Source organism: Nesoenas mayeri (assembly GCF_963082525.1).
Source record: "Nesoenas mayeri genome assembly, chromosome: 1".
NCBI lineage: Eukaryota > Metazoa > Chordata > Aves > Columbiformes > Columbidae > Nesoenas > Nesoenas mayeri.
In genome coordinates, this window is record NC_137541.1 from 79,816,167 (window position 1) to 79,840,601 (window position 24,435).

The following is a 24,435-nucleotide window of genomic DNA, read 5'->3' on the forward strand; positions in this document are numbered from 1 at the left end:
TCTCTGTCTATGCATCACTGCAGAGATATTCAAGGCTACAGGTATCTTTAAAACACTGTTACACTGTGTGCTGCGTAAAAAGAAGAGGTTAAAAAAGAGGAGAGAGCTGCTCAAGTGGTGTGTGGAGGGAAAAGTGCTCATTGTGGTCATCACTAACTGCTGCACTCCGAACAGGATGAATGGGTATGAGAACAGAACACAGATTGAAAAAAACCCAACCATTGTGAACAAGAGGCTATGCTGAGAAGGATTTTGAAAGCTACAGGAAAGGGTATAGCAAGGCCTTTCAACAGGTCTAGGGAACTTTATTTTAAGTGTCGAACAGTTGCATAAACTGAGTTGAAAAACACTGTACTGGAAAGAAAGAAAGAAAAGCTTATGGATGCAGTTCTTATTGGCACATCAAGAGTGGTTTACTGTGAGTGACTGAGTCTTATTACAGCAAGGTCCTGAACTGAGTATTTTTGTCTTTTTATATTTCTCCCAAGTTGAGTGCAATATTATTCAAGAATGGTCTTTTCTTAAGCTGTTGTACAAAACAGAACTTACTCTTTTTGATACAATGGGGAGCATGTCCAAGCGAGCACTTCTGTGTTTTTAGAGGCACTGTTTACTCCAAGTAGTTTTACTGTCAGCATAGTTTCCCTTGGAAGAGCCTTTATTCGTAGTGGAAAGTTGATTCTAAAAGAAAATCAGAAAGGAGAAAAATAGAAGTTGAAAAAAATAGCATGGGTACCGTTTTTCTAGATGCCTTAACACATATATCAAGCTATAAATTACAAGAACTGCACTCTAAAGGAAAATATAGTTGACAGATCCCTTCAACGCATTGATGAGTACTGCCAGTTATTAACTTGGGTCACAGTACTTGAAAAGAGGCATGCAGAAAACTCATTCACTTCAGTGGTAATCACTGGAGCTGAAAAAGGCAGAAAAAGCTTAGTTAAACTTTTGCTTTAGAATTACCCTATCAATAAATGGCTATTTCAGAATAAGCATCCCCTAAGGGTGAATTGTAAACCAGTAGTTAGTTATTTGCTGTCTTGTATCTTCACAGGAAAACACTACTTAAGAAACAAGAAGTTGCTTGTGAGTATGATAATAATTCTCTTGTTCAGATGTGCATTGGTGGTGTGTTATTTTCCAAGCACTATTTAATGACAGATTTTAACAGCAATGAGAGACTCACATTTTTAGTGAGAAAATTCAGATCTATCAATATTAATCTCAAATTCATATTGACCATTAGTACACTTGGTTAGTCATTCAATTTGCTTATATAGATTATACAAATTGATTTAAAATCATAATTTAGAACAATTCTAATAAATATGGTACTTTCATGCTGTGCAGAAAAATCATGCTTGTAACTACGCAGACATGTTCAAGTCTATATTTTCTTTTTCCTGAAGAGAACAGTTGTGGTAGACGGTGCATATCTAGCCTTTTCAATGTATTTTCAGTATAAATTTAAATTCCTCAAGTGGAAAGTGACATTTATTACATATTTCTGTATGAACAAAATCAATATAATGAGCTAAAGGAATTACTCTGCATTAACAACATAGGCACTTAGAAAACAAAAGATCTGCATAAACTTGAGATTAAGAAAACAAAGTAAAAGATAAATAATATAGATTACATTTGTTTATCAGGTATTCACAAGCTAGACTGTCAGAACAATGCAACTCTCAACTTTTTAAAAAAGGTATAGTCAAACAGTAAGCAAATGTAGGATGTAGCAAATGTAGCCTGAAAAACATTAGAATTATGGGTAGCAGAAATAAGGTAAAATCATAAGGTAAAATTAGCATAAAATTTTACTACTGGTTCCAAATCTGTCAAAATTCTATTGGCTTCAGGAAAGTTTCCTTGAATGCACTGATGAGCCACTGAAAGATAGTTTTCAGCTGAAATTCCAAAGTACTCCAAATTCGCATTAGTGTCAAAATTTCAGATGATCATTATTCAAATTTGCATACCTCTCTCTTTGAGTAACAAAGCAAGTCAGCGATTTCCCACTCTTTCTAATTAACATTAATAGAATTGAGAAGCAATTCTTAACTATCTTCCTACGTGTCCCTATTTATAGCTTTCAACTCTGCTTTTCCTGTCTCACATCCTCTACCTCACTCATAATTAGTTAGAAACAATTATTGGGAAACTGAACCGTTTTACATGATATAGGTAGTTTGTCTATCTTTTTCTCTTAGAGACTGACAACTCTGCCCATGTTACATAATACTGACAGAGTTACACTTTAAAGCATTATTAATGCTATGAAGGAGACAAAAGTGAAAAAAGAGACATGGATTTTCTAATACAGACATTTGTTAACAGTCCCTGTGAACCTGAAGCAATGGAAAATCTCATCATCTCACTGCAGAAAGCTTGTCAGAGGTTCCCTAGGATGCAATATACAGCACTACCAGATGCACACCAGTATGAAAAGAAACTGGAAACTTTGACAAGAGTTAGACATCCTGAGAGTTAAAGTATGGGCCAAAGAGGAGCAAAATTTCCCTTCCTGTGACATTTGATACACAGAGAAGGGGAACATCTGTATGGCTTTTAAGGACTTTGATTATTTAATGTCTGAGCTTACCCAGTTGGTATTATCCTTTCGGACTGCAGGAGGCTGAGTGAAATGGATGAGTAAGAAGAGGAAATGGAACAGAGGTCAGAAGAAAGACACCCTGTGGGTGAACAATTTCGACAGTAGTTGAGAAGAACAGAGAAGCTACTCACTGAGAAGGTGCTATTCACAGATGTTAGATAAAGTTATACAGCTGGTTTAAAAGGCCAAGGGTCTAAAATCAAGAACACTCAAAACAGAAGAGCTCTGGGTAACTCAGGCTTTGCCTTGAGAGAGTATAAACAAAACAGACAAGCCAAACGAAACATGGAGAAGAGGAAAACCCAATGCCAAGAAAGTATCTGAGATGAATAATGGTAGGCTTAATGTTGATTCCATTTTTCATGTCTGTAGGTTTAACATAAATTACAGAGGATGGAAAAAGAGGAGCTGGTCCGCTAAGGCAAAAGAAAGAAAATAATTAAGAGGTCTCAGTCAATGGAAAATGAAACTGATGAGAATATACAGGGGGCAACTGTTGGACTCTACTGATTTTGTGCTACATATTATCAGCCTGTTCGAACTCTGCACCAAGGTGACAATTACACTTTTCAAAGATAACTTACAAACTCTAAAGTATACTCTTGCAAAAGGACAAACAGAAGAAACAATAAATGAGGTAAAGTCCTTAGGTATCAAGTGATTGCCATCTTTTCTGAGAACATTCTGGTAAAGAATTAATAAATGACTTCAACAGAAGTCCATGTTTAAACACAAAAACTTATCAAGTTAAAGTTCAGACACCAACTTGCTAAAGCACTTGAAAATACAAACTAAACACATGAAAATCAGCAAATAAAGCAAGTTTTCCATATAAACTCTCTACCTAGATTCCTAATTATCAAAACACTACTCTCAATTTTTTTGCCTTGTTCGAATCAATCCTAATCTAAGATCAAGACTCATTTTGAATTAGCTAGGTTTATTTTTCAGCCTGATTGATCCCTAATAATCAACTTTCTAATGTAATAGAAGCTCTTCCTCGTGACCTTTTACCACATGCATTTTCAATGGCTGTGATTAACTGAAACAGCATATGGGTTAGAATGAAAGTAGTACTTTGTAATTCAAGGCAAGAAACTTTACAAAAAATAAATTGTCTCCTCTGTAAACTTTTTATGCAAACATATTCCCTTCTGTCTCAGAAATGTGATAGTATAGCCAAAAGATAACCAAGAGGGAACGTAGTTCGATTACATATTTGAGTGACATAGACTTCCTACCATAGGAAATGGTACCACTTGATGACATGGAAAAACAATTGCAGTAATACTCACTTTACTGAAATACTCCAATTTTTAATCAATTCCAGCTTGAATTTTTGCAAAAAGTATTGATTAGTGGTTATATACATGCATTTATTGTAGGAAAGCGAATCCAGCCTGTTCTGGACTGTTTTAAATTATGCTAGTTAGGCACATAGCACCTTCAGTGATAATGTCACACCGCCTCTACTGTTCATTCTCTCTGTATATTTCAAAATATTCAGAATTATTGTGATTATTCTGTCAAGTTTGGTGCTGTTTGTTTATTCTTTCTTAGAGAGTTAGCAGCACAAATAGCAAAAAAACCAAGTTTTCTCATTACAGAACTGTGACCAGTATTTCATATATAAAATAAATTTAAAACAACATAAACACTTCCTTCCCTACACCTACTTCCATACAGGAAAGAACTTCTGGCATCACCATCCTACTGTATTTTCTGATACCACACCAAAGTCATACTGTGGTAAGCAAAACACAGTAAAGAAGTCAGTTCCTGTCTTTATGTGGAAATGTTTGATTTTGTTAAGTGCTGTGTTAGATTTGGAATAAGACCAGAATCTATTGTCATGATCTCAATATTTTCAAGTCCTGCAGTAAAAGTCTGCTTTATAAGCATCTCTTTTCTGAGAAGAATCTGCCCTGCCAATCCAGGAACATTTTAGTGACTCACAGAGAGGAGAATCATAGAATACCCAGTTGGAAGTGACCACAAGGATCATTGGTCCAACTTTTCTTGGCAAAAGTACAGTCTAGACAAGATGGCCCAGCACCCTGTCCAGCTGAATCTTAAAAATGTCCAATGTTGAGGAATCTGCCATTTCCCTGGAGAGATTATTCCAATGGCTGATTGTTCCCATTGTGATAAACTTCCCTCGTGTGTCCAACTACAACCTCCCCAGGAGTAACTTGTACCCATGACCTCCCATATTCTTCATGTGACTCCTTGTAAAAATGGAGTCTCCATCTTCTTTGTGGCCACCCTTTAAATACTGCAACATGGTGATGATGGCCTCCCTAAGGGTTCTTTTCTCCAGGCTGAACAAGTACAATTCCCTCTGCCTTTCCTCACATGGCAGCTTATCAGTCCTTTGATCATCTCTGTGGCCCTTCTCTGGAACCTTTCCAACCCATTCCCATCTTTTTTGTATAGCGGGGACCAAAACTGAACCCAGTATCTGAAATGTGGCCTGAAAAGTGCTGAGCAGAGTGGGATAATGACTTCTTTGCCTCTGCTGGTGATGTCCTCATTGATGCAGCTGAGCATCCTGTTGTCCTTCTTTGCTGGAGCAGCACGCTGTTCATTCATATTGATCTTATTGTCCACCAGGACCACAGGTCCATTTCCACAGAGCTGCTCCACAGCTGGGTAGATCCCAGCCTGTGCTGCACCCCTGGATTATGTTTTCCCAGGAGCAAGGCCTTATACTTGTCCTTGTTGAACTTCATAAGGTTCTTGTTAGCCCACTCTTCCAGCCTATCCAGGTCATCCTACAGGCTTTCTCTTCCGAAGTGTTCACTTCCCCACTCAGTTTGGTGTCATCAGCAAGCTTCATCAGGGTACACTTGGTCCCATCATCCAGATCACTTATGAAGATGTTAAACAGTGTTGGGCCCAATATCAATCCCTGAAGGACCCCACTCGTGACAGGTTGCCAGTTTGAAAAGGATCCATTTACCGCCACTCTCTGCATCTGGCCTGTCAATCAGTTCCCCACCCACCACACAGACCACTTGTCTAGGCCGTAGCATGTCAAATTCCCTAGGAGGAGGCTGTGGGAAGCTGTATGAAAGCCTGGAGAAATCCAGGTAGACAATGCCCACTGCTCACTCCACATCAACTGAGCATGTTACTTTGTCATAGGAGGCAATCAGGTTTGTCAATCACAACTTGCCCTTGGTGAATCTGTGCTGGCTTTTCCCAATCACATGTTTCAACTGACTCGTGACAACCCCCAGGAGGATTCATTCCATAACTTTCCCAGGGACTGAAGTAAGACTGATGGGCCTATCATTTCCTGGATTCTCTATTAAGCCCTTATTGTAGATGGGGGTGACAATAGCCTTCTTCCAGTCTTCTGAGACATTCCCCTATCTCCACTGCTTCTCAAAAATTATTAGGAGTTGAAGCTTGAGCTATAAGACTGATAGCCGATTTAAAATACTCATTTGCATTTTGACTCAGAAATACCATCCATTCACAAAATCCAGTTCTGGATACAAGCTAAAACATGCAAAAATAATGGCACATCTGGCTACCTAGTTTCTTGGTCTGTGCTTCTGGACCTCTGGTCATTAGGTAGAAGAAATCTGCTCTCATGTTTTGAGATTTGAATTAATATAGATCAATTGGCTTGAGATGGAAAACATGTGAACATCTTTGATGGTTGAGCGAAATACTGAAAAGTCTGCCAGACAGATGTAAACTTTTGGGTTTGTACTTTGCAACTTATTTGAATTGGATTTTGAAAATTATTTTTGAAACTTAATCAACAATAAAAAGGTGTTCTTGAAAACTAATATTATTAAGTTTTGTACATCTCCAGATCTTGTTTCTGACATTTAGAGCCTCTTACAAGCATCTATGACCTCTGAAAGAATTTGACCTGCATACTTAACTGCTTCTTTTTCCTATAAGGTTTCTGACAGAATTGCAGACATATAATACTGATTTTGAAGAGGCAAAGGTTTAAACAGAAATCTTGAAGCTTTACTCTGATTTCTTTACATTTTCATGGAAATGGAAGAAGAGCAGAGTTTCTGTTCCAGTTATAGCTAAATAATTTATTTCTATTCTATATTCTTATATTTTGTTTTAGAAAAAGGATGCGTAAGATGCATTCCAGAAAGCCATCAGCCACTTTTTAGAAGCCAAAAACGCTTATAACAATGTAATCCTTCCTCTACACTTCAATTATATTTGCCCATTTGTACCATAAGATAGTACTTGACCAAAGCTTGGATTAAGTGAAAATTCCTACAGAGCAAATGGTAATGGTTCATTTTTTTTTTTTATACAAAAGGATAACAGTTATTTTCCAATTACACAAAAGATTGAGATTGGACATTCAAACTCCATGGAGTCAACTGAGGTATCAAAGCAGATGTTATGCCTTAAAAAAAACTAATTTGGATGCTTGGCAGAAATGCAGCCATTTTGTTTCTTAACCACTGGGCAGACATACTAAGCTCCCTACATCTTTTCAGGACTGTTGTGCAAGAAGGCCATACAAAACCTCCATTAAGATAGATGTTTAATAGGTTTGACATAAAAAGGTCTCCTTCTATTTGACCACCTTTAAATTGTTGTATGTCTTACATAAAGGCAAACAGAAGTCATTAATTACACTCCATTTTCAATTATAATTAAAAAAACCCTTCCGCATTACTTGCAGTCTTTGTTCAATTATAATATAATCAAGTTGTTTTCAGATTTAGATCACAGTAAACAGTGATGTAAAATACTGTCAGTTTGAAAGAATATAAATATAAGCATGCCATGCCCAGGAAGATGGAAGAACACAATACTACTGACAAATCATAAAAATTTGCCTACTTCTTCTGTCCCACCTGTTGCCTTAAGTGAAAGTTGTTTGTGTGCCGTGCTTTTCAATTGAGTTACTTTCCTCAAAGCAGATAGGCTGGTGATAGTCAGATGGTAGCCTTTACTCTGAAATTCCAGTCTCAGACTAAGTTACTCATTTTAGAACTGCAGATCCTTCTTATTAAAAACCAAACAAAAACAAGAAAAAACTGCCAACACTACAAACACCCCACAAACAAACAAAAAACACAAATAATCCCACAACAGCTTCTTTCTCTCCTTAGGAACATTACAATAAGTTCTCAAGTTGGATTGCATATATATTAGAGGTGGATCCAAATGGTGGAAGTTTTCAAAACAGAACAGAAATACAGCCTTGGTTGTATCCTCTTTTAGTTGCAGTATTGCTCCAGGATGTCCCCAGGGAATGACCAGACCAGCTTAGTGGAGCTTATTGTCAGACCAAACTTAGCGTTATTTCTCTTCCTCTGGCTGTCCCACTCCTTTCTCACTCCCATCTCCGTAAGTTTCTCTGCATTCTGTGGAGTATAATTTGCTTAGTAGAAGATCCATAACAAAGATGTGAGGTTTTGGGGTTTTTTTTTTGAAATGTATATTCAATGTGTAAAATCTGTCAGACAAACACTTATCAAACACAGACTACAACTTACTTCTCATTCCAGTCAGCCAGGAAGAAGAAGGACCTTTTAGCTGGTATATTTTTGCAGATCTTGACTTGACATATTGTCTTCCCAGCGTAAGTTAGCAAACAGGAAAAAGAGAAAGCTTTGTAGCTACAAAGGGAAGAAAAAAGAAAAAAAAAAATAGTTGTAATGCAACATAGTAAATTTGAGACTTACCATTCAGAAACTTGGGACGATCCATCCTTACATGCAAAAAGAATTAAAATAATGAATCCCATATGAATTTGGGGGGTGGAGAAGTTTATGGTTTGTTTTTTGTTGTTGTTTTTTGTTTGTTTATTTGGGTTTTTTAAGTTTCAAATTCAGGAAAAGTACTTAAGATACCCAAATTCTGCTTCATGTTTTTTTCATTAAGGCTAACATTTTTTTCATTATTACAGTCAAGGAATGTTTGGACATAAGTTTTGAAGTGTTAGAATTTCAGATAACAGTAAACCTATTTATATTTACTTTTCCCAGTCAGTAAAAGAAAGATTAGTAATTAGCGAGACTTGGACAGGCTGGAGAGTTGGGCAGGGAAAAATTTAATGAAATATAACAAGGGAAAGTGTAGAGTCTTACATCTGGGCAGGAACAACCCCAGGTTCCAGTATAAGTTGGGGAAAAACCTGTTAGAGAGCAGTGCAGGGGAAAGTGACCTGGGGGTCCTGGTGGACAGCAGGATGACCATGAGCCAGCACTGTGCCTTTGTGGCCAGGAAGGCCAGTGGCATCCTGGGGTGTATTTGAAGGGGGGTGGTTAGTAGGTCGAGAGAGGTTCTCCTTCCCCTCTACTCTGCCCTGGTGAGACCACATCTGGAATATTGTGTCCAGTTCTTGGCCCCTCAGTTCAAGAAGGACAGGGAACTGCTGGAGAGAGTCCAGTGCAGGGCAACAAAGATGATTAAGGGAGTGGAGTATCTCCCTTATGAGGAAAGGCTGAGGGAGCTGGGTCTCTTTAGTTTGGAGAAGAGGAGACTGAGGGGTGACCTCATTAATGTTTACAGATATATAAAGGGTGAGTGTCATGAGGATGGAGCCAGGCTCTTCTTGGTGACAACCAATGATAGGACAAGGGGTAATGGGTACAAACTGGAACACAAAAGGTTCCACTGAAATTTGAGAAGAAACTTCTTCTCAGTGAGGGTGACAGAGCACTGGAACAGGCTGCCCAGAGAGGCTGTGGAGTCTCCTGCTCTGGAGACATTCAACACCTGCCTGGACGCCTTCCTGTGTAACCTCATCTAGGTGTTCCTGCTCCGGCAGGGGGATTGGACTAGATGATCTTTTGAGGTCCCTTCCAATCCTTAACATTCTGTGAATCTATGCATTTATTACAGCAGAACCATTAAAGCCCTCTGTGTTGCCATTCTTCAGATATTTAACTGACTAGTGTCATAGTGTCATTTGGATCTGGGGCTATCTGTTGGTTTCATATTCTTCTGACTGAAGTCATAAAATTCCAGTCGAAACAGTGGAGTAGTTTATAATCAACTAATTTTCTCAACTGGTCTTGTAACATCCAGATATTCCTGCCACTCTCATTGTTATACCACATTCTGAACAAGAATGATGAACATGAGAAACAGTCAAATCTGAGAAAAAAAATGTGAAGCATTTGCAGACTGAAGGTGCATGGTTTTGCCTTATTTACAAGTATGATTATAGATCTCTTCCAGAACATTATAACAATTGTTACAATTATTGAAGCAGATATACCTTTGCTTCCCACCTGCCTCCCACCCCATCTTTTTTTTTTTTTTTAATTAAAAGAAAGGGATCTGGAATCTGTAGCACCTATGAGGCATCGATGCAGAGAAAGGAAAAAAGTACCTCACAAGACTAGAAAATCATTCTGTTCTTAGACATGGCATCTTTCCTCTAAAGTCTAAACATTACAAACAGTTGGAGGATAGTGCAAGAAATAATAGGTTTTAATAAAATAATGATTAAGCATTGCTGTTTAAACAGAAGTACTGATACATGATATACAGATATAACCCTGATTTATACACCGTAAGGACCTAATCCTGAAAAGATTAATGCTTCCACAATGCTTCAGTCTAACTGAAGTCAGAAAGATTGTTCAGAGTGCACACATGCACTTCAACACATTTTAAGTCTTTGCAGAGCATTTTGTCTAGGTACCTTCCCTGTGAGTTCAAAGGCATGACTCTATACAGTCTTGCCCAAAAGATAACCTCATATCATCCAGATGTAGCTAGGAATCTGATTTTTGTGAGATGCTGAAACAAATGCAGCCAAACATGAAGCTAACAAGTGGCATGTCACCAGCATCAAACAGGGCAAATCTGCTTGGGACTTAAATGATGTAAAATAACAAACTGATTGAAAAAAAAACAACCAAAACCAACAATGAAATAAACTAACCAAGAAGGAATGAAAATACAGTCAATAAAAGCAATTAGTTTTGCAACATTACTCTGCAACTTGTAAGGTGTCTACCTATCTCTTTAAGAAGGACAGTAACACTGGAATAAAAATTGAGAGCACAAATAGAAACATTGACAAAAATACTATCCACAAAAGTGAACTTGAAAGGGATTTAACAGGACGCTAACATGTTTCAGTAAAACATAAGACAGTTCACTTTCCCTTATCCCAAATGACTAAAAGAAAAGCCATTTATCACATGCCAGCATGGACAGGAAAAACAAAAGAAAACAAAAAACCACCACCAATGTGAAACACTGAGGGTTGTAAAAATTCTAACATTTATAACATATACATATGTATCATAGATATCATATATATATATATATATATATATATATTTTTATGTGTAGGAACATATATTAAAATACATGTTATGATCAGCACCAAGATCATAAAATGTGACCTTTGGGAAAGGGAAAAAGAGTTGTGACAGCCTGCACCAATTCATGCACTGCAGTAATAAGAACGTGGAGTATGCACGTGAATGACGTTAATAAAAGTATTTGAGGACAGCAGGTGTCAGGGTGGCAGTCCACGTTAAGAAGTTCATGCTGGCTATGAATATTAGAAGGACTGGAAAGGGAGGTGAAGGAGGAAGAGATATCCTCATTTTCACATGCTCGAATATAGAATTCAAGTCATCAGTGGCCTTTAAGCCATATGTAATTCCACATTTTTCTGGTAAAACATAAAATGCAGTGGGAATGGTATAATCATCTGCAAAATCAGGATAGTGATTATAGTTCTGTATTTTTATCTTAACTAATGCAAGTTCTCTTGGATTTTTATTAAACTGCTAATTATAGCTAATGCTGTATAGTACACTCTCTTGCTCACAGTCTAATGCAAATGATCCCACTGTTTTTTAATCAGTCATATGGAATTCAAGGTAAAGTGGGAGCAAGGGAAAAGTATTAATAAAAACTTAGAGAACAGTATTTTGCTGCCAGACCGGAGTGCTAAGAGAACACTAGTTTTGCTCGGAGTAGGAAAAGCAGCTATTTGAAGAGAAAACTAATTTGACTAAATAAACAATTCACAAGAGAACTTCAACTTTTTATTAATGATGCCTCCCTTTTTTATTTCCTCTGCTATGCTGCTGCACCAGGTATACTAGGACCTATAAACCATACTTATTTTAATCACTATCTATAAAGAGGATCGTCAATGCACATGCTTACCCATGTCATGTGGTTTGAATAGATCAAGAGCAAAAATTGCTGATAAAGCCTCATTCAGACTGAGTTTAAGCAAGCACCTCTCTGTCTAACCCGGTCAACTGGCCTTCAGTCTTTCCAGTTACTTGTACTGCAGAGGCCACTCAAAGCCTCAGTCCAAACACTCCTGGCACGCAGCACTCACCCCTTCCTCTCTCCCTCTGAGCAAGCTGGTCACACAAGAATTTGTACGTGTACCACCAAGGCCAGTGCTCTGACCTTACTTCTACTACCCTCCTTCCACACTGATCAAGGGCAACCATCTAGGTCACCTCCTTGATTCTCCACCTATGAGGCCTGGAAGTCTTCTAATCAGTGAAGCTTAAGTGCACTTCATGCTAGAAAGGAAGTGCATTTTATGCTAGAAAAACAGTAGATATACACCCACTTACTCAGTCTCTACCATTAGTATAGGAGTATCGCCAAAGCAACAGAGGTCAGCTAGCATCTATGAAAAACGTGATCATAAGAGATAACACCCCATCTTGTGAATACCTGCTAGATCTCCTCCTACCTGTTCACCCAGGCTTCTGGGATGTTATGGGCAGCATAAACGGTGAAGCTGAGCTGGCAATCTGGACTGATGTCTGCACATGAAGGGCTTTTAGGTATGCTGGCAAGTTGGAAATTTGCATCAAAGCTGCTGCTGTAAACATGGATGAGACAAGAAATGGCCATGGAGAGTTCAGTCACAGCAGCTTCTATTAACGCTGAGAGAAGAGAGAGAAATAAATAGAAATTAGCAATAGGTCATTTATGAAGAACCATATTTATCTTAAACCATCAGTTATGGCTTTGAAATGCTTCCTAATAAAATTTAATTAAAATGAACATAACCTACCAACAGAAGCCAATTAGCCATCTGTGCTTCTGAAACCAGCCTTAGCTCATTTCTGGTGTATCATTAACAGTCTTTCATTACAGTGCTTTCAAATTAAGGCATTTTGAAAGTAAGCATTTTAAAGTACAGCAAGTTAGTGTGTGCCTCAGATATGCCATTTTAGTCTGTTAATTTTTGTTCTGGAAGGATTTTTATTATGTAGGTATGTTGTAATTTCAGCAGCTAAGGAGCCTCTTAGTTCAAGGGAACTGGCAATGCAGCAGTAGAATGGAGAAAAGGCAGAGGTTAAATTTTATTACTATAAATCTGCTGCAACTGTAGGTAAACAGTTCATAAAACACATACAGTAGCAGCCACAATCAGACCTAGTCAGCATTCAGATGGTCATGGACTGGTGATAACACTACGCAGTGGTGGTCACTGAAATACACATCTATGCAGATATGTATGAAATGCAGGCTGTACTCTCATTTATATCACACCTTTATTTATGTTATTTCCCCTGGCTTCAGCTCTGCAGTGCTCTTTCTCTGCAATTACTGGCTATTATCCATCTTCCCTCTCTCTGTGTTTGGAGCAGCTAGGGGATTGCCTGATTGCCAGCACAAATTAAAATCCTGAGTCTTGGCAGCCTCCACTGAGTGAAGAGAGCTGGTACAAGCACTCATTTTTCAGGCAAGGGACAGGCTGAGAGATAATGTGTCAGAGTACGTATCATTCAAAGATCAGGATTTGTCTTCCAAGAGGACTTCCACAAAGTCTCCTTCCCCCCTCAAACCCCAACTCATGGGTTCCTACATGACCAAGAAAACAGCCCCATCGCCTGTTACAGTTCCTGACATACTCCCTAAACTTGTCTGGCCACTGTATTTGGCATCTATTAGCTTATACTGTCTATTGAAAAAAAAATAAATATCCCATGAACAGGAAGCCTGAGACTTGCTTATATTAACTTCTTATAATTATGTAAGAATCCTGCCCAACATCAGATACAGATACCACGACTCACTGGACTTGGCTATCTCCTGACAGAAATGTCCCAGAAAAACATGTATTTGGTCTAGAATTTTGTTCCCCTTTTTCTATACCTTTTTGCCTTAAAACTAGCAAATACTCAGAACTATTGAGTCACAAAATGTATTGCAAACAGTCCAAAGGAATTATTTCACTCTTCGCATTAGGGTAGTGCAAAAGTAATTGCAGGTTTTGCATTGTTGAAATTTGCCATTTGATACTGGAATACATTCTTACAGAAACGTGGCTATGTTATACATCATTTTAATGTGCTTTTCTCACTTTATATTATTTGCTAATGACTTATTACTTGCTGTTTATTTTTTATCTATTTTAGACTATGGAAATGATGTTAAACAAAAAGCAAATTTGAGCAATTTTCTTATTCAAGTTCAAAATGGGTCGTAAAGCAGCGAAGACAACTCATGGTATTAAGAACGTATTTGGCCCCGGAACTGCTAATGAATATACAGTGCAGTGGTGGTTCAAGAAGTTTCACACAGGAGACAAGAGTCTTGAAGATGAGGAGCTCAGTGGCCGGTCATTTGGAACTGACAACAACCGATGGAGAGCAATCATTGAAGCTGATCCTCCTACAACTAGACAAGAAGTTGCCAAAGAACTCAGTGTTGACCATTCTACCATCATTTGGCATTTGAAGCAAATTGGAAAGGTGAAAATGCTCAATAAGTGGGTGCCTCATGAGCTGGCCAAAAAATAATAATAAAAAAAATCATTGTTCTGAAGTGTCATCGTCTCTTCTTCTACACAACAACAAACCATTTCTTGATCAGATTGTGACACGCAACAAAAAGCGGATTGCATATGATTGCTCAGTGGCTGGACTGAGAAGAACCTCCAAAGCACTTTCCAAAGCCAAACTTGCACCAAAAAAGGTCACGGTCACTGTTTGGTGGTCTGCTGCAGGTCTGATCCACTACAGCTTCCTGAATCCCATCAAAACAGTTACATCTGAGAAATCTCCTCAGCAAATTGATGAGATCCACCAAAAACTGCAATGCCTGCAGCCAGCGTTGGTCAACAGAAAAGGACAAATTCTTCTACATGACAATACCTGACTGCATGTCACACAACCAACACTTAAAAAGTTGAACAAATTGGGCTCTGAAGTTTTGCCTCATTCACTATATTCACCTGACCTCTTGGCAACCGACTACCACTCCTTCAAGCATCTTGATGAATTTTACAGGCAAAATGCTTCCACAGACAGCAGGATGCAGGAAATGCTTTCCGAGACTTTGTCTAATCCCAAAGCATGGATTTTCATGCTACAGGAATAAACAAACTTATTTCTCACTGGCAAAACTGTGATGATTGTAATGGTTCCTATTTTGATTAATAAAGATGTGTCTGAGCCTAGTTATATAAAATTCATGGTCCAAACCCACAATTACTTTTGCACCAAGCTAATAAAACCCTCTATGGTTTCTGTGCTAGTCAGCCTTTTTTTGCCCCCACTCCTCACTCATCAAGCCCAGTGGCAATTAACTAAATTAAAGACAAAAATCTTGGCTAGTCTGTAAATGTTCATTACCCGAAAGAGTTGGTCAGCATCTTTTCACTATATTTTTATGAGCTGCTGAATAGAATTTGGCATGCCAAAATTATCACTCATTGATGAAGTCAGAAAACTTTACTGCTTTTTATCACTTTTATGATTAATAAATCTTAGATGAGAAAGAACTATGGTGTTTCACTGATTTACACAGCATAGGTTACAGACTTCCTACAACAGATTCACAACTTCAGCTAAGCCAGAGTTTATTTTCCAGAAAGGTCTCCAAGGCATAGCCATTATCTAGGAGATATTGAATACACCACATCAAACTGAATTGTGACCAAGATTAATAAACCCACAACTCAAACCTCATATTTCCGGTGTGAAATTATTTGGCATCGCCTTCTCACTGAAGGTGAGAATAAATGAGACTTGCGGAAATAAGATCAAGGGAAGTGAACTTACAAACCCGAAATTCACACCATGTGTCTGAGGGTGTTGTCAGTCTCTTCTTGAACACTGTCAGGCTTGGGGCCGTGACACCTCCCTGGGGAGCCTGTTCCAGTGCTCCAACACCCTCTGGGGGAAGAACCTTTTCCTAGTGTCCAACATGAACCTCCCCTGGCACATTTTCCTGCCATTCCCTCAGGTCCTATCGTTGGTCACCTGAGTGAAGAGTTCAGCGCCTGCCCTTTAATCACAGCTGCCACATACTCTTATTTCTGACATGTTCCTTGTACAGTAAGTTAGAAGGAATAAATGTCACCCTTGGTGAGAAACAGAACAATTCACACCATCCTCTCAGGTGTTAATGAATATCCCCATAGGTACCTTCAAGATTTAGGTTATTCCTTACAGAAAACCACTTACTTTCTTCTTCTCAGTCCAGTATTACAGTTCACATATCATTTTAGTTGTAGACTTTCCAGAGAGTGGGTGCTTTGCTGTTATGGCACTGGCAGATGACATCAATTCAACACACATTAAACACAACCTCTCTGACTCTGTAGGCACATTTTCTCTGGCAAAAACATGCCAAATATCTGGTTGAGCAGAATTTAAAAGGAAAGCTTAAGACCCTTTTCACACTTTAAATATATTTTGGAGAACAGAAGCTTGATATTGTTTTTCCCACTTATTTTCAGAGAGAAGAAAAAGAGAAAGATCATAAATACATTTAAGTCTTACACACACATACAAAACCCCCAGAGAAAACCCTTGAGATTTAGGTAAGGTGCTAAGCAGCATTAATTAAACATTTATTATTATAAGATAAAGTAAAAACATGAAAAGGTTGTAATGCAAATACTGATCAGATGCAGTTGCCAAGCACCAATATTTACCTATTGTTTCCTTCTACTAGTTGAAGAAAGAAAGAAAGAAACTTAAAAATCTCCTGCTCTCCTAGTAACAAAAATGTCTCTGCTACTATACACTTTATAAGGCCTTTGTAACTTCTCTTTTTTTTTTTTTTTGAGAATTGGAGGATTGTACTTATTTAAAAATTGGTCTTGATTAAAAAACCCCTAGCCTTCAGAACAACGTAAAACCTTTACAGCCTTAAAAGAAATAACAACTTCATTAAATGTATTGTCATCAAGGTATCCAATTACTGCATTCATTCGAAAAGACAGCAAGTCCAGCAATTCATTTGGAAAAGGCTGTTGATTCAATATCATCAGTTCATGGTGCAGAGTAGACTTTCTGGGATGGGTCCCAGAGAACTGCTGATCAAATTCCAAAAGCTGCTTATTATGTCTGATCCGGTGAAATCCCTGCCTGAAGTGGCACGGCTGTAGACATTGTGTAAACATTCATTCATTGGCTTTTGAGAAACAAGCACGGACTCAGTTTTGTACCAGTTTGCAGCCTGTCTTTTCATACTCTGGATTGCAGCAAACTCCAATACTAAATCTCTATTAATGTGAATAATCTTATTCCCTATTTTCTTGGAACACTTGAAGCTGCAGAAAGGTGCTAACATCTAGAAATGTCTATCGTTCCTCACATTTAGTTCTGAGTGCTAAAACGTTAATATAATCTTCTAAGGCCTTCATACAGAGGAAAAAGAACATTATCCAGACTCAGGCATAACATGGATAAGTACTGCTCTATTCACAGCAGTGGAATAATTTGGTCTACAGAGATAACACTGTTAATAGAGCCAGTTATTGCAACACTAAATCAAGGCTAGATATTGTGAGTATAGTCTTTGACTTGCAGTGACTCGACTGTCCATGGTGAATGGCTAATATTAAACCTCTGATAATCTTTTATTAAAGAGAAAGATTAAAGCAATTTCTAAACTAATCATTAAGTAAGGCTTTAATTTTAATAGTCTCCTCTATCTTTTTCTCTTTTGTGGTAAAGTGAAGCTATAATGAAGAAAAACAAAGTTCTTTTATGATACTCAGGGTAATAACTATCACATGGGGGAGGAAGAGGAGAGGAAAAAGAAATTATTAGTTGGTTTGACTGATCGCTGCTCTTGCCATTCAAATTTGACCCTGTTTTCTTCAAGATAAACCTGAACAGTACAGCAGAAATGGGAAATGCAGTGTGTTTCTTCCTCAGCTGTCAATGCTGACTTCATTTGCAATTGTGCTGCTAGAGAAAGCAAAGCACATGAATTTTACCTTCCCAGAGATCTGGAAAAATTTACCAGCAGTGAGCTAAGGCAGTGATTTTACTTTAGGGCCACAGGACCCCCATGCCTGCAATTCTAGCCAACTAAGCATAATGAAGTAAAAAGAGGGCAGGAAGCAAATGAAGTGGAAAAGAAAACAGAAGGGTGATTTCAGCAGGAATACACAACTCACTGAATACTTGTTTTTTATTTCTAGCTTCAGCAGGTGAAAATATCATCTGGATTCCTCTCAGGCTCAGTGTCCCTAGGTCAATGGACAGGGGGCCCCATGGCATTATCATGAGGGTGAGCACTGAGCAGACAGGGACTAAGGAAAGCTCGTGGCCCCAAAAGAAAACATGTACAGAATGGCTTTGTCCACCTCTTGGTGATCAGGCCTGGGTTCCAGAAGATCAGTTTTGGTCATTGCTTTCACACATTGTTTTTATCAGACATAATCTTAACATCAGCTTTGATATGATAACACTGTTAACACTCATTAGCCTGAGTTTAAATATTTTGCTGGCTTTTAGAAGTTTATTTAATAGGTGCAATTGTAAGGCATGTAGCACATTGAAACTGATACGAAATGTGTACCACTGCATGTAAGCGGTCAATTTGAATTTTGGTTACCTTGGACAACTATGAACGTAGGCTTCTTCACAGAATGACTAATGGCCTGGCAAGTTTTGACTTGCAACTGGTAAACTGCAGTTTCTAACATTACACTACCAAAAGGATTCTGCAATTGTTATGAAATTAAGCTGTGCTGAGAACAAACACAGAAGCATCACTCTTCAAAGGTGAAAGTTTCCTGGCATAAATCAATTTGCATATAGAAGTAGAGAGTAAAAGAAAAATCTGATTTCTTTACAGTTATTTAATAAATCAGATTTGCCTTGAGGAAGCTGCTGATTCAACAAAGTCCAAATTTGGAAATATCTTTAAGTAGATGAATGTTTTAGCCCCTTTCCAGTCAGGTGTCCTGAAGAGTATGCAAAGCAAGATATTCCTAAGGCAGTTGTTGATTAGTAACTATTCATTCTTTCCATCATCAACAGTTAGTTTCCACTAAGAGTATTAAAAAAATAAAAGGGGGGGGGGGGATAAATTACTACATCCAAAGGAGAAGAATCCTAGAAACTGTATTTACCTTCTTCTGCCTTCTGCACCTGCATGTTCTCCCCTCAGTTCCCTGGCCTTCCAGCTGCTTAGCTTTTCCTGGCAGCTCAGAAATAAAATTGCCTTTTTTTTGTTTGCTGTTCATGAACTTGAATAATAGTGAAACAACAAGTCTGGCATTTGGAATCCTGCATTGAGCCACCTCTGTGTTTGAAAGCCTGCTGCAATCTTTGTAGTTGGTTCACCTTTTTGCCTCTTTGAGCATACTGCAAGTAAGAAAAGCAGGCAGATGGAAAAAAAGAGGGGAAAAAAAAAATAGCATCTGAGAGGCCACATTTTTCCTCAAATGAAACAGAGAGAGACCACTGTTCCACAGCACACCCCAGCCCACTGCGATGTTCAGACAGAGGGCCCCCAGCAGCACATTGCAGGCCAGACACAGAGGGGTCGGGCAGGACCCATGTCCCAATCACAGAATCACAGAATGTTAGGGACTGGAAGGGACCTCGGAAGATCATCCAGTCCGATCCCCCTGCTGAAGCAGGAACACCTAGATGAGGTTACACAGGAATGTGTCCAGGTGGGTTTTGAATGTCTCTAGAAAAGGAGACTCCACAACCCCCTGGGCAGCCCGTTCCAGTGCTCTGTCAGCCTCATTGAAAAGAAGTTTCTCTGCATATTTAAGTGGAACCTTTTGTGTTCCAGTTTGTACCCACTGCCCCTTGTCCCATCATTGGTTGTCACCAAGAAGAGCCTGACTCCATCTTCATGACACTCACCCCTTACATATTTGTAAACATTAAGAAGGTCACCCCTCAGTGTCCTCCAAGCTAAAGAGACCCAGCTCCCTCAGCCTTTCCTCATAAGGGAGATACTCCACTCTCTTCATCATCTTCATTGCCCTGCACTGGACTCTCTCCAGCAGTTCCCTGTCCTTCTTGAACTGAGTGGCCCAGAACTGGACGTAATATTCCAGATGTGGTCTCACCAGGGCAGAGTAGAGGGGAAGGAGGACCTCTCTCGACCTACTAACCACCCCCCTTCAAATACACCCCAGGATGCCATTGGCCTTCCTGGCCACAAGGGCTCAGTGCTGGCTCATGGTCATCCTGCTGTCCACCAGGACCCCAATGTGTTGTCCCCTCCGGGAACCTGACACAGGCACCTGCGACAGGACAGACTCCTGCACGGGCCTCAGTCTGAGAGCTGCTCCACAGTAACACTGATGGTATCGGGCACTAGCCAACAAGTCTGAGCTGATTTTCACTGAGGAATTAAATAAGGCAGGATCTACGATTTTGTCCATTATTTTTAATTAACCTACTCTTCTTATGACAGTATATAATTTAAGACAACACACTAGGTATGCAGCAAAAGACAACAAAGTACTAAAACTCAAGGAGGGAGGAATTAAAGTTATTGGAGTCGAGTAGAAAAGCCATACAAAAAAATAAATTTTTTAGGCTTTCATGAAGTTCCTTATTTTCCCTTTTCTTCACAGAAAAAGTTGAGATTAAGGAAAACCGCTACGACCACCAACTGTAATAAGTTTTTTCACTCTGCTGTTCTTTTCCGTATTTAAATCAAGGGATTATTTTTGAGAAATACTATGTTTTATTTACATTTTTTATCACTTAAATTTTAACTTGTCATAATTACCTTACAATATGACTAAATATGTAAACATCTGCAATATGCCAACTACAACAGTTCGCTAATACAAACAAATTGCAAACCACATGTTTTCTAATGATACATCTTGAATTAACATATTTTTAAAATAACACTTTACCTTTGTCTGGTGTTTCCACACTTTGAAGTGAATTCTATAAAGACAAAACCCAAGGGAAAAAGTAATCAGTTAGTTGAGAAAAGACCAGATAGTAGTTACAATGGTTTTAGGAGTAGTACTCATGGAAAATAAGATGAGAAAGGGGAAGGATGTATCCTAATGTTATGATGACAGCTTCTGCATTAGTATAACAGAGGTAAGAATACCCTCTCCTTCCCATTGCATATATTCATACTTAAATCCCACAACCACAATGAGGCAGAACCTCAGCACCCTTTCAAAGACGAGTCTCCACCCAAGTAACCTACATTTTTGCCTGTGTTGCTCTGCCAAATCAGTAAAATTAGCTATGCTTTTCAAAGGCCTTTGAGCAGGCAGCTACGCAGAGATGGCCAACAGGAAATACGACGTGCAGGAATTTAGGGGTGTTTGTGCCCTTGATGCCTAACATTAATTCAGCAAACGGATTCCCACCTCTCATATCACACTGCTGTCAGCAGACACTCCTGGGTACTTCTGACTGTTGAAAGGTCAGGCCAGTTGTTTAGACTGAACTCATCGGCCTAATTGAACTTTTTTTTTTTTTTTCCCCGGAAAAGTTGCTTTATTAAATCCCCAAGTACAATAACTGCCATCGATCAGACCTTATTCCAGCCTTCTCAGACACCAGGCAAAATTAAATATTGCTACGCTGCCTGTGCCTCCCTGTCAACCCAGGAAAAACCTTGGTCATGGCAGGTAGCTCGGCGTGTCTCCTGGCAGGACAGGTGGCACCTGCAGCCGTGGGGCCACCGGTGTGACCTGGCCTCAGCTCAAAGGCAAGGACGGGTGACCGGCTTCTCCTGCCAGCTGCTCCATCTTTACCTGGCTCTGACATCAGCCTCACAGGTACCAAGGTGACATAGAAATAAGTTACTGAGGTGCAAATCTTGACCAGAGACACTAGCAAGTTAATTCTGTGTTTCAGTATTGCCTGTGGCTTGCACTGCTTGCACCCGTGTCCCTGTAAGGTTTACTATCCTTTGCCATCATTAATGCCCTTGCAGCAGGCTAAGGCTGCTTTGTGTTAGTAGGTGTGTATTCAGCCAGATGCTTCTTAAAAATTACAGTGCATGCAGAGGTGACATAAGAAATCTAATGCTGGATGTACATTCTCCCTCTGGTAACCAGCCTGGAGCTGCCAGCATTTGTCTGGTAAATATGAAGAGAAGTCAACTGCTTACTTGAGAGGAGAAAAGCAACCTCAGGGCAGAGAAATATGTTTTCACAATCTTTATAATGCAGTGAGACAAATGGGAACAGAGACCTTTTTTCAATTCTCTCAAATTCTGGAAAGTAAACAACCTTTTGGAACAGTGCTTATAATTTCAACATAATGTAGCCCATTTAATATATAGTGGATTAGTGCCTGTTCTGGAAGGATTTGATCTCCTAGGACTTTTTGTGAGCTGTTGTAAGAAAGGAAGGAGAAAAAAAAAAAAAAAAAGAAAAAAAGAGATGAAAAACATTAATTGTGCAGCAGGCCCAGAGTTCCCCTTGAACAGATTTTAAAATCCCTGGGTTAGGCTGGTAAAGAGATTGAATGAATCACATTTATAAAGAGACTCAATCAGTTAAGAAGAAGCTATCACTTGTGCCAGTTGCTTTCATAATCTCTTAACCATGGTATGGGAATGCACAGTACCGGGGGTGAGGAGGCAGTGAGGATGTAATAAGTAGTACAGTAGTACAGTATCATCAAACACAGAAGATTGGAAGTAAGTTTCTTTGTTTTCCTCTTTTTTTATTTTGTTTTGTTTTCATAAAACTAGATTCAAATATAAGCACACCCAGATATTTTTTTTAAGTATGCAAGCACACACGTACAGATACCTATACTCAAACATATACTGGCACACTATGTAATTTACATTGCAAGGAGTAAGCAGTAGTTTCCCTGAGGCATTATGTGCACATGGAGTTTGCCAAATGGATGCATTAATAGGTATTCCACACAAAACCACAGCGTACATCACACTAAAGCATCAGGAAACCATGGGGAAAAAGCAATTAGAATTTTTTTCCAGGGATTTCCACCTTACTTGAGATGTAGCAGCCTCAAGAATTTCACTTTACTTGTGGTGCAAGTTACCTGCTTGTCTGAAAAGAGCTTCTCTTGTACATAACAAAAAGTTTTGGGAGTACTCTGCTGGCGAAGATAATAGAAACAATTCAAGTGGACTGACAAGATAAGCTAGTATTATATCATCTTGTCAGTATCCAGATTTTACATTAAATGCCCCTACACTTCAGTAAGAGTTCAACTCAAAAAAGGTTTAGAGGAGCTGTTATTCTATCAAACATCCAACCGATGAGTACTAATTTTGGCTACTTATGTTGATACAGACAGAAGAGATGGTCTGTTGTCTTTGCATAAATATTGATAGATACAGAAAAAAATCTGATTTGCTACATTTATATACTATTCTATAAATGAGGTAGCTGCATATAATGAGCAATCTCTATTTTCATAAAATAGAACAGCATTCATGTTACAGAACATGCAGAAATATATTTACTGCTTTTATGACATTTATAGTTCAGTTGCTGCTGAGAAAGATGAAGCTCTTCATAAAATCAAAATTGAACATTTTCTAGATTGCTCAAGTCTAATCAACTGTCCTAGCACTTATTTCTCAAAGGAGTAAAAAAAAAAAGCAGTAGCGATGGCATTTGTTGGTGCAGGAACAGTTTGATGGGTTTTTTTACTTTTTTTTTCTTCCCTCTTTTTGGTTGAAGTCAGTTGTTAGTCAGGTCTGCCTCACCCAAGGAAGGGAATAAGGTGGAGAGGGGTGTCAGTCAAGGTCACAGACAGCCTTTACAAGAAGGCTGCAAGGGATAGACAAGTAGTTCAGCAAACCAAGCCTGAAAGAGATCATGTTAAGGGAACAAAACCTCAATAACTTCCAAACTTAAAAAAAAAAGAGTAACAATCTAGTCAGTATTCTCCAAGAGAAATGCAGAGACAAGCAGATTCTTATGTGAACATTAGGACAGAGAAGTATTTTAAGACTAGTGGTAAAATATTCAACCAGGACAGAATCTTTTTAATATTCAGAGAAGAGTATTCAGGACCGGTATCATTTCACTCATTACAGACGAGCAAACACAATCATTATAATCACCACCACCAGCACTTACCATTTTTAGCCTCTGGAGACCACAGCCAGGACCAGCACTCTACTGTGCTAAAGATTCTACATATAGATGAGGAGAGTCGTTCCTTGCTCTCAAGAACTTATAATTTAAAATGGTGAAATGAAAAAAAGGAAAGTGTATAACTCCCTCTGTGCAAGTAAGTACATGGAAGTTGGTTCAGCACAACCTGAATATACTGGAGATTGTCTATACAGTGGATTGTCTATACAGTTAGAAACTGGACACAGGCTACAACAGCAAGCTGGGAACACTTGCAGCAAGGGTTCTTTTTGTTTGTTTTGGGGGTTTTGTTTGTTTTTACAACAAGACAGATCACCCCACAATTCAATTATTTATGTAGTAGAAATCACTTGACCTCTAAAATAAAAACAGTATTTGCATGGCAGAGACTCAGAAGAGAAGTAAATGTGAACATCATCAGAAACCTTAGGCTTGAAAAAGATGACCTGTACTTTTTGGCTTTTATCCCATTATCTTATTCTTCATGGCATGACATGTGGGGTTTTCTGATTGCTCAGGACAG

General features: G+C 38.7%; 1 protein-coding gene across 1 annotated transcript in view; it reads right to left on the reverse strand.

Moving 5' to 3' along the window:
* The window catches only part of PIK3C2G (phosphatidylinositol-4-phosphate 3-kinase catalytic subunit type 2 gamma), a gene marked incomplete at both ends in the record, with an annotated part of 210,870 nt that overhangs the window by 145,734 nt on the left and 40,701 nt on the right, over positions 1-24,435 (reverse strand). Inside the window, 4 exons of the mRNA XM_080345859.1 lie at positions 550-681; positions 8,116-8,238; positions 12,315-12,510; positions 20,715-20,748. Of these exons, the coding sequence (XP_080201985.1) occupies positions 550-681; positions 8,116-8,238; positions 12,315-12,510; positions 20,715-20,748 (485 nt within the window). The remainder of the gene's footprint in view (positions 1-549; positions 682-8,115; positions 8,239-12,314; positions 12,511-20,714; positions 20,749-24,435) is intronic.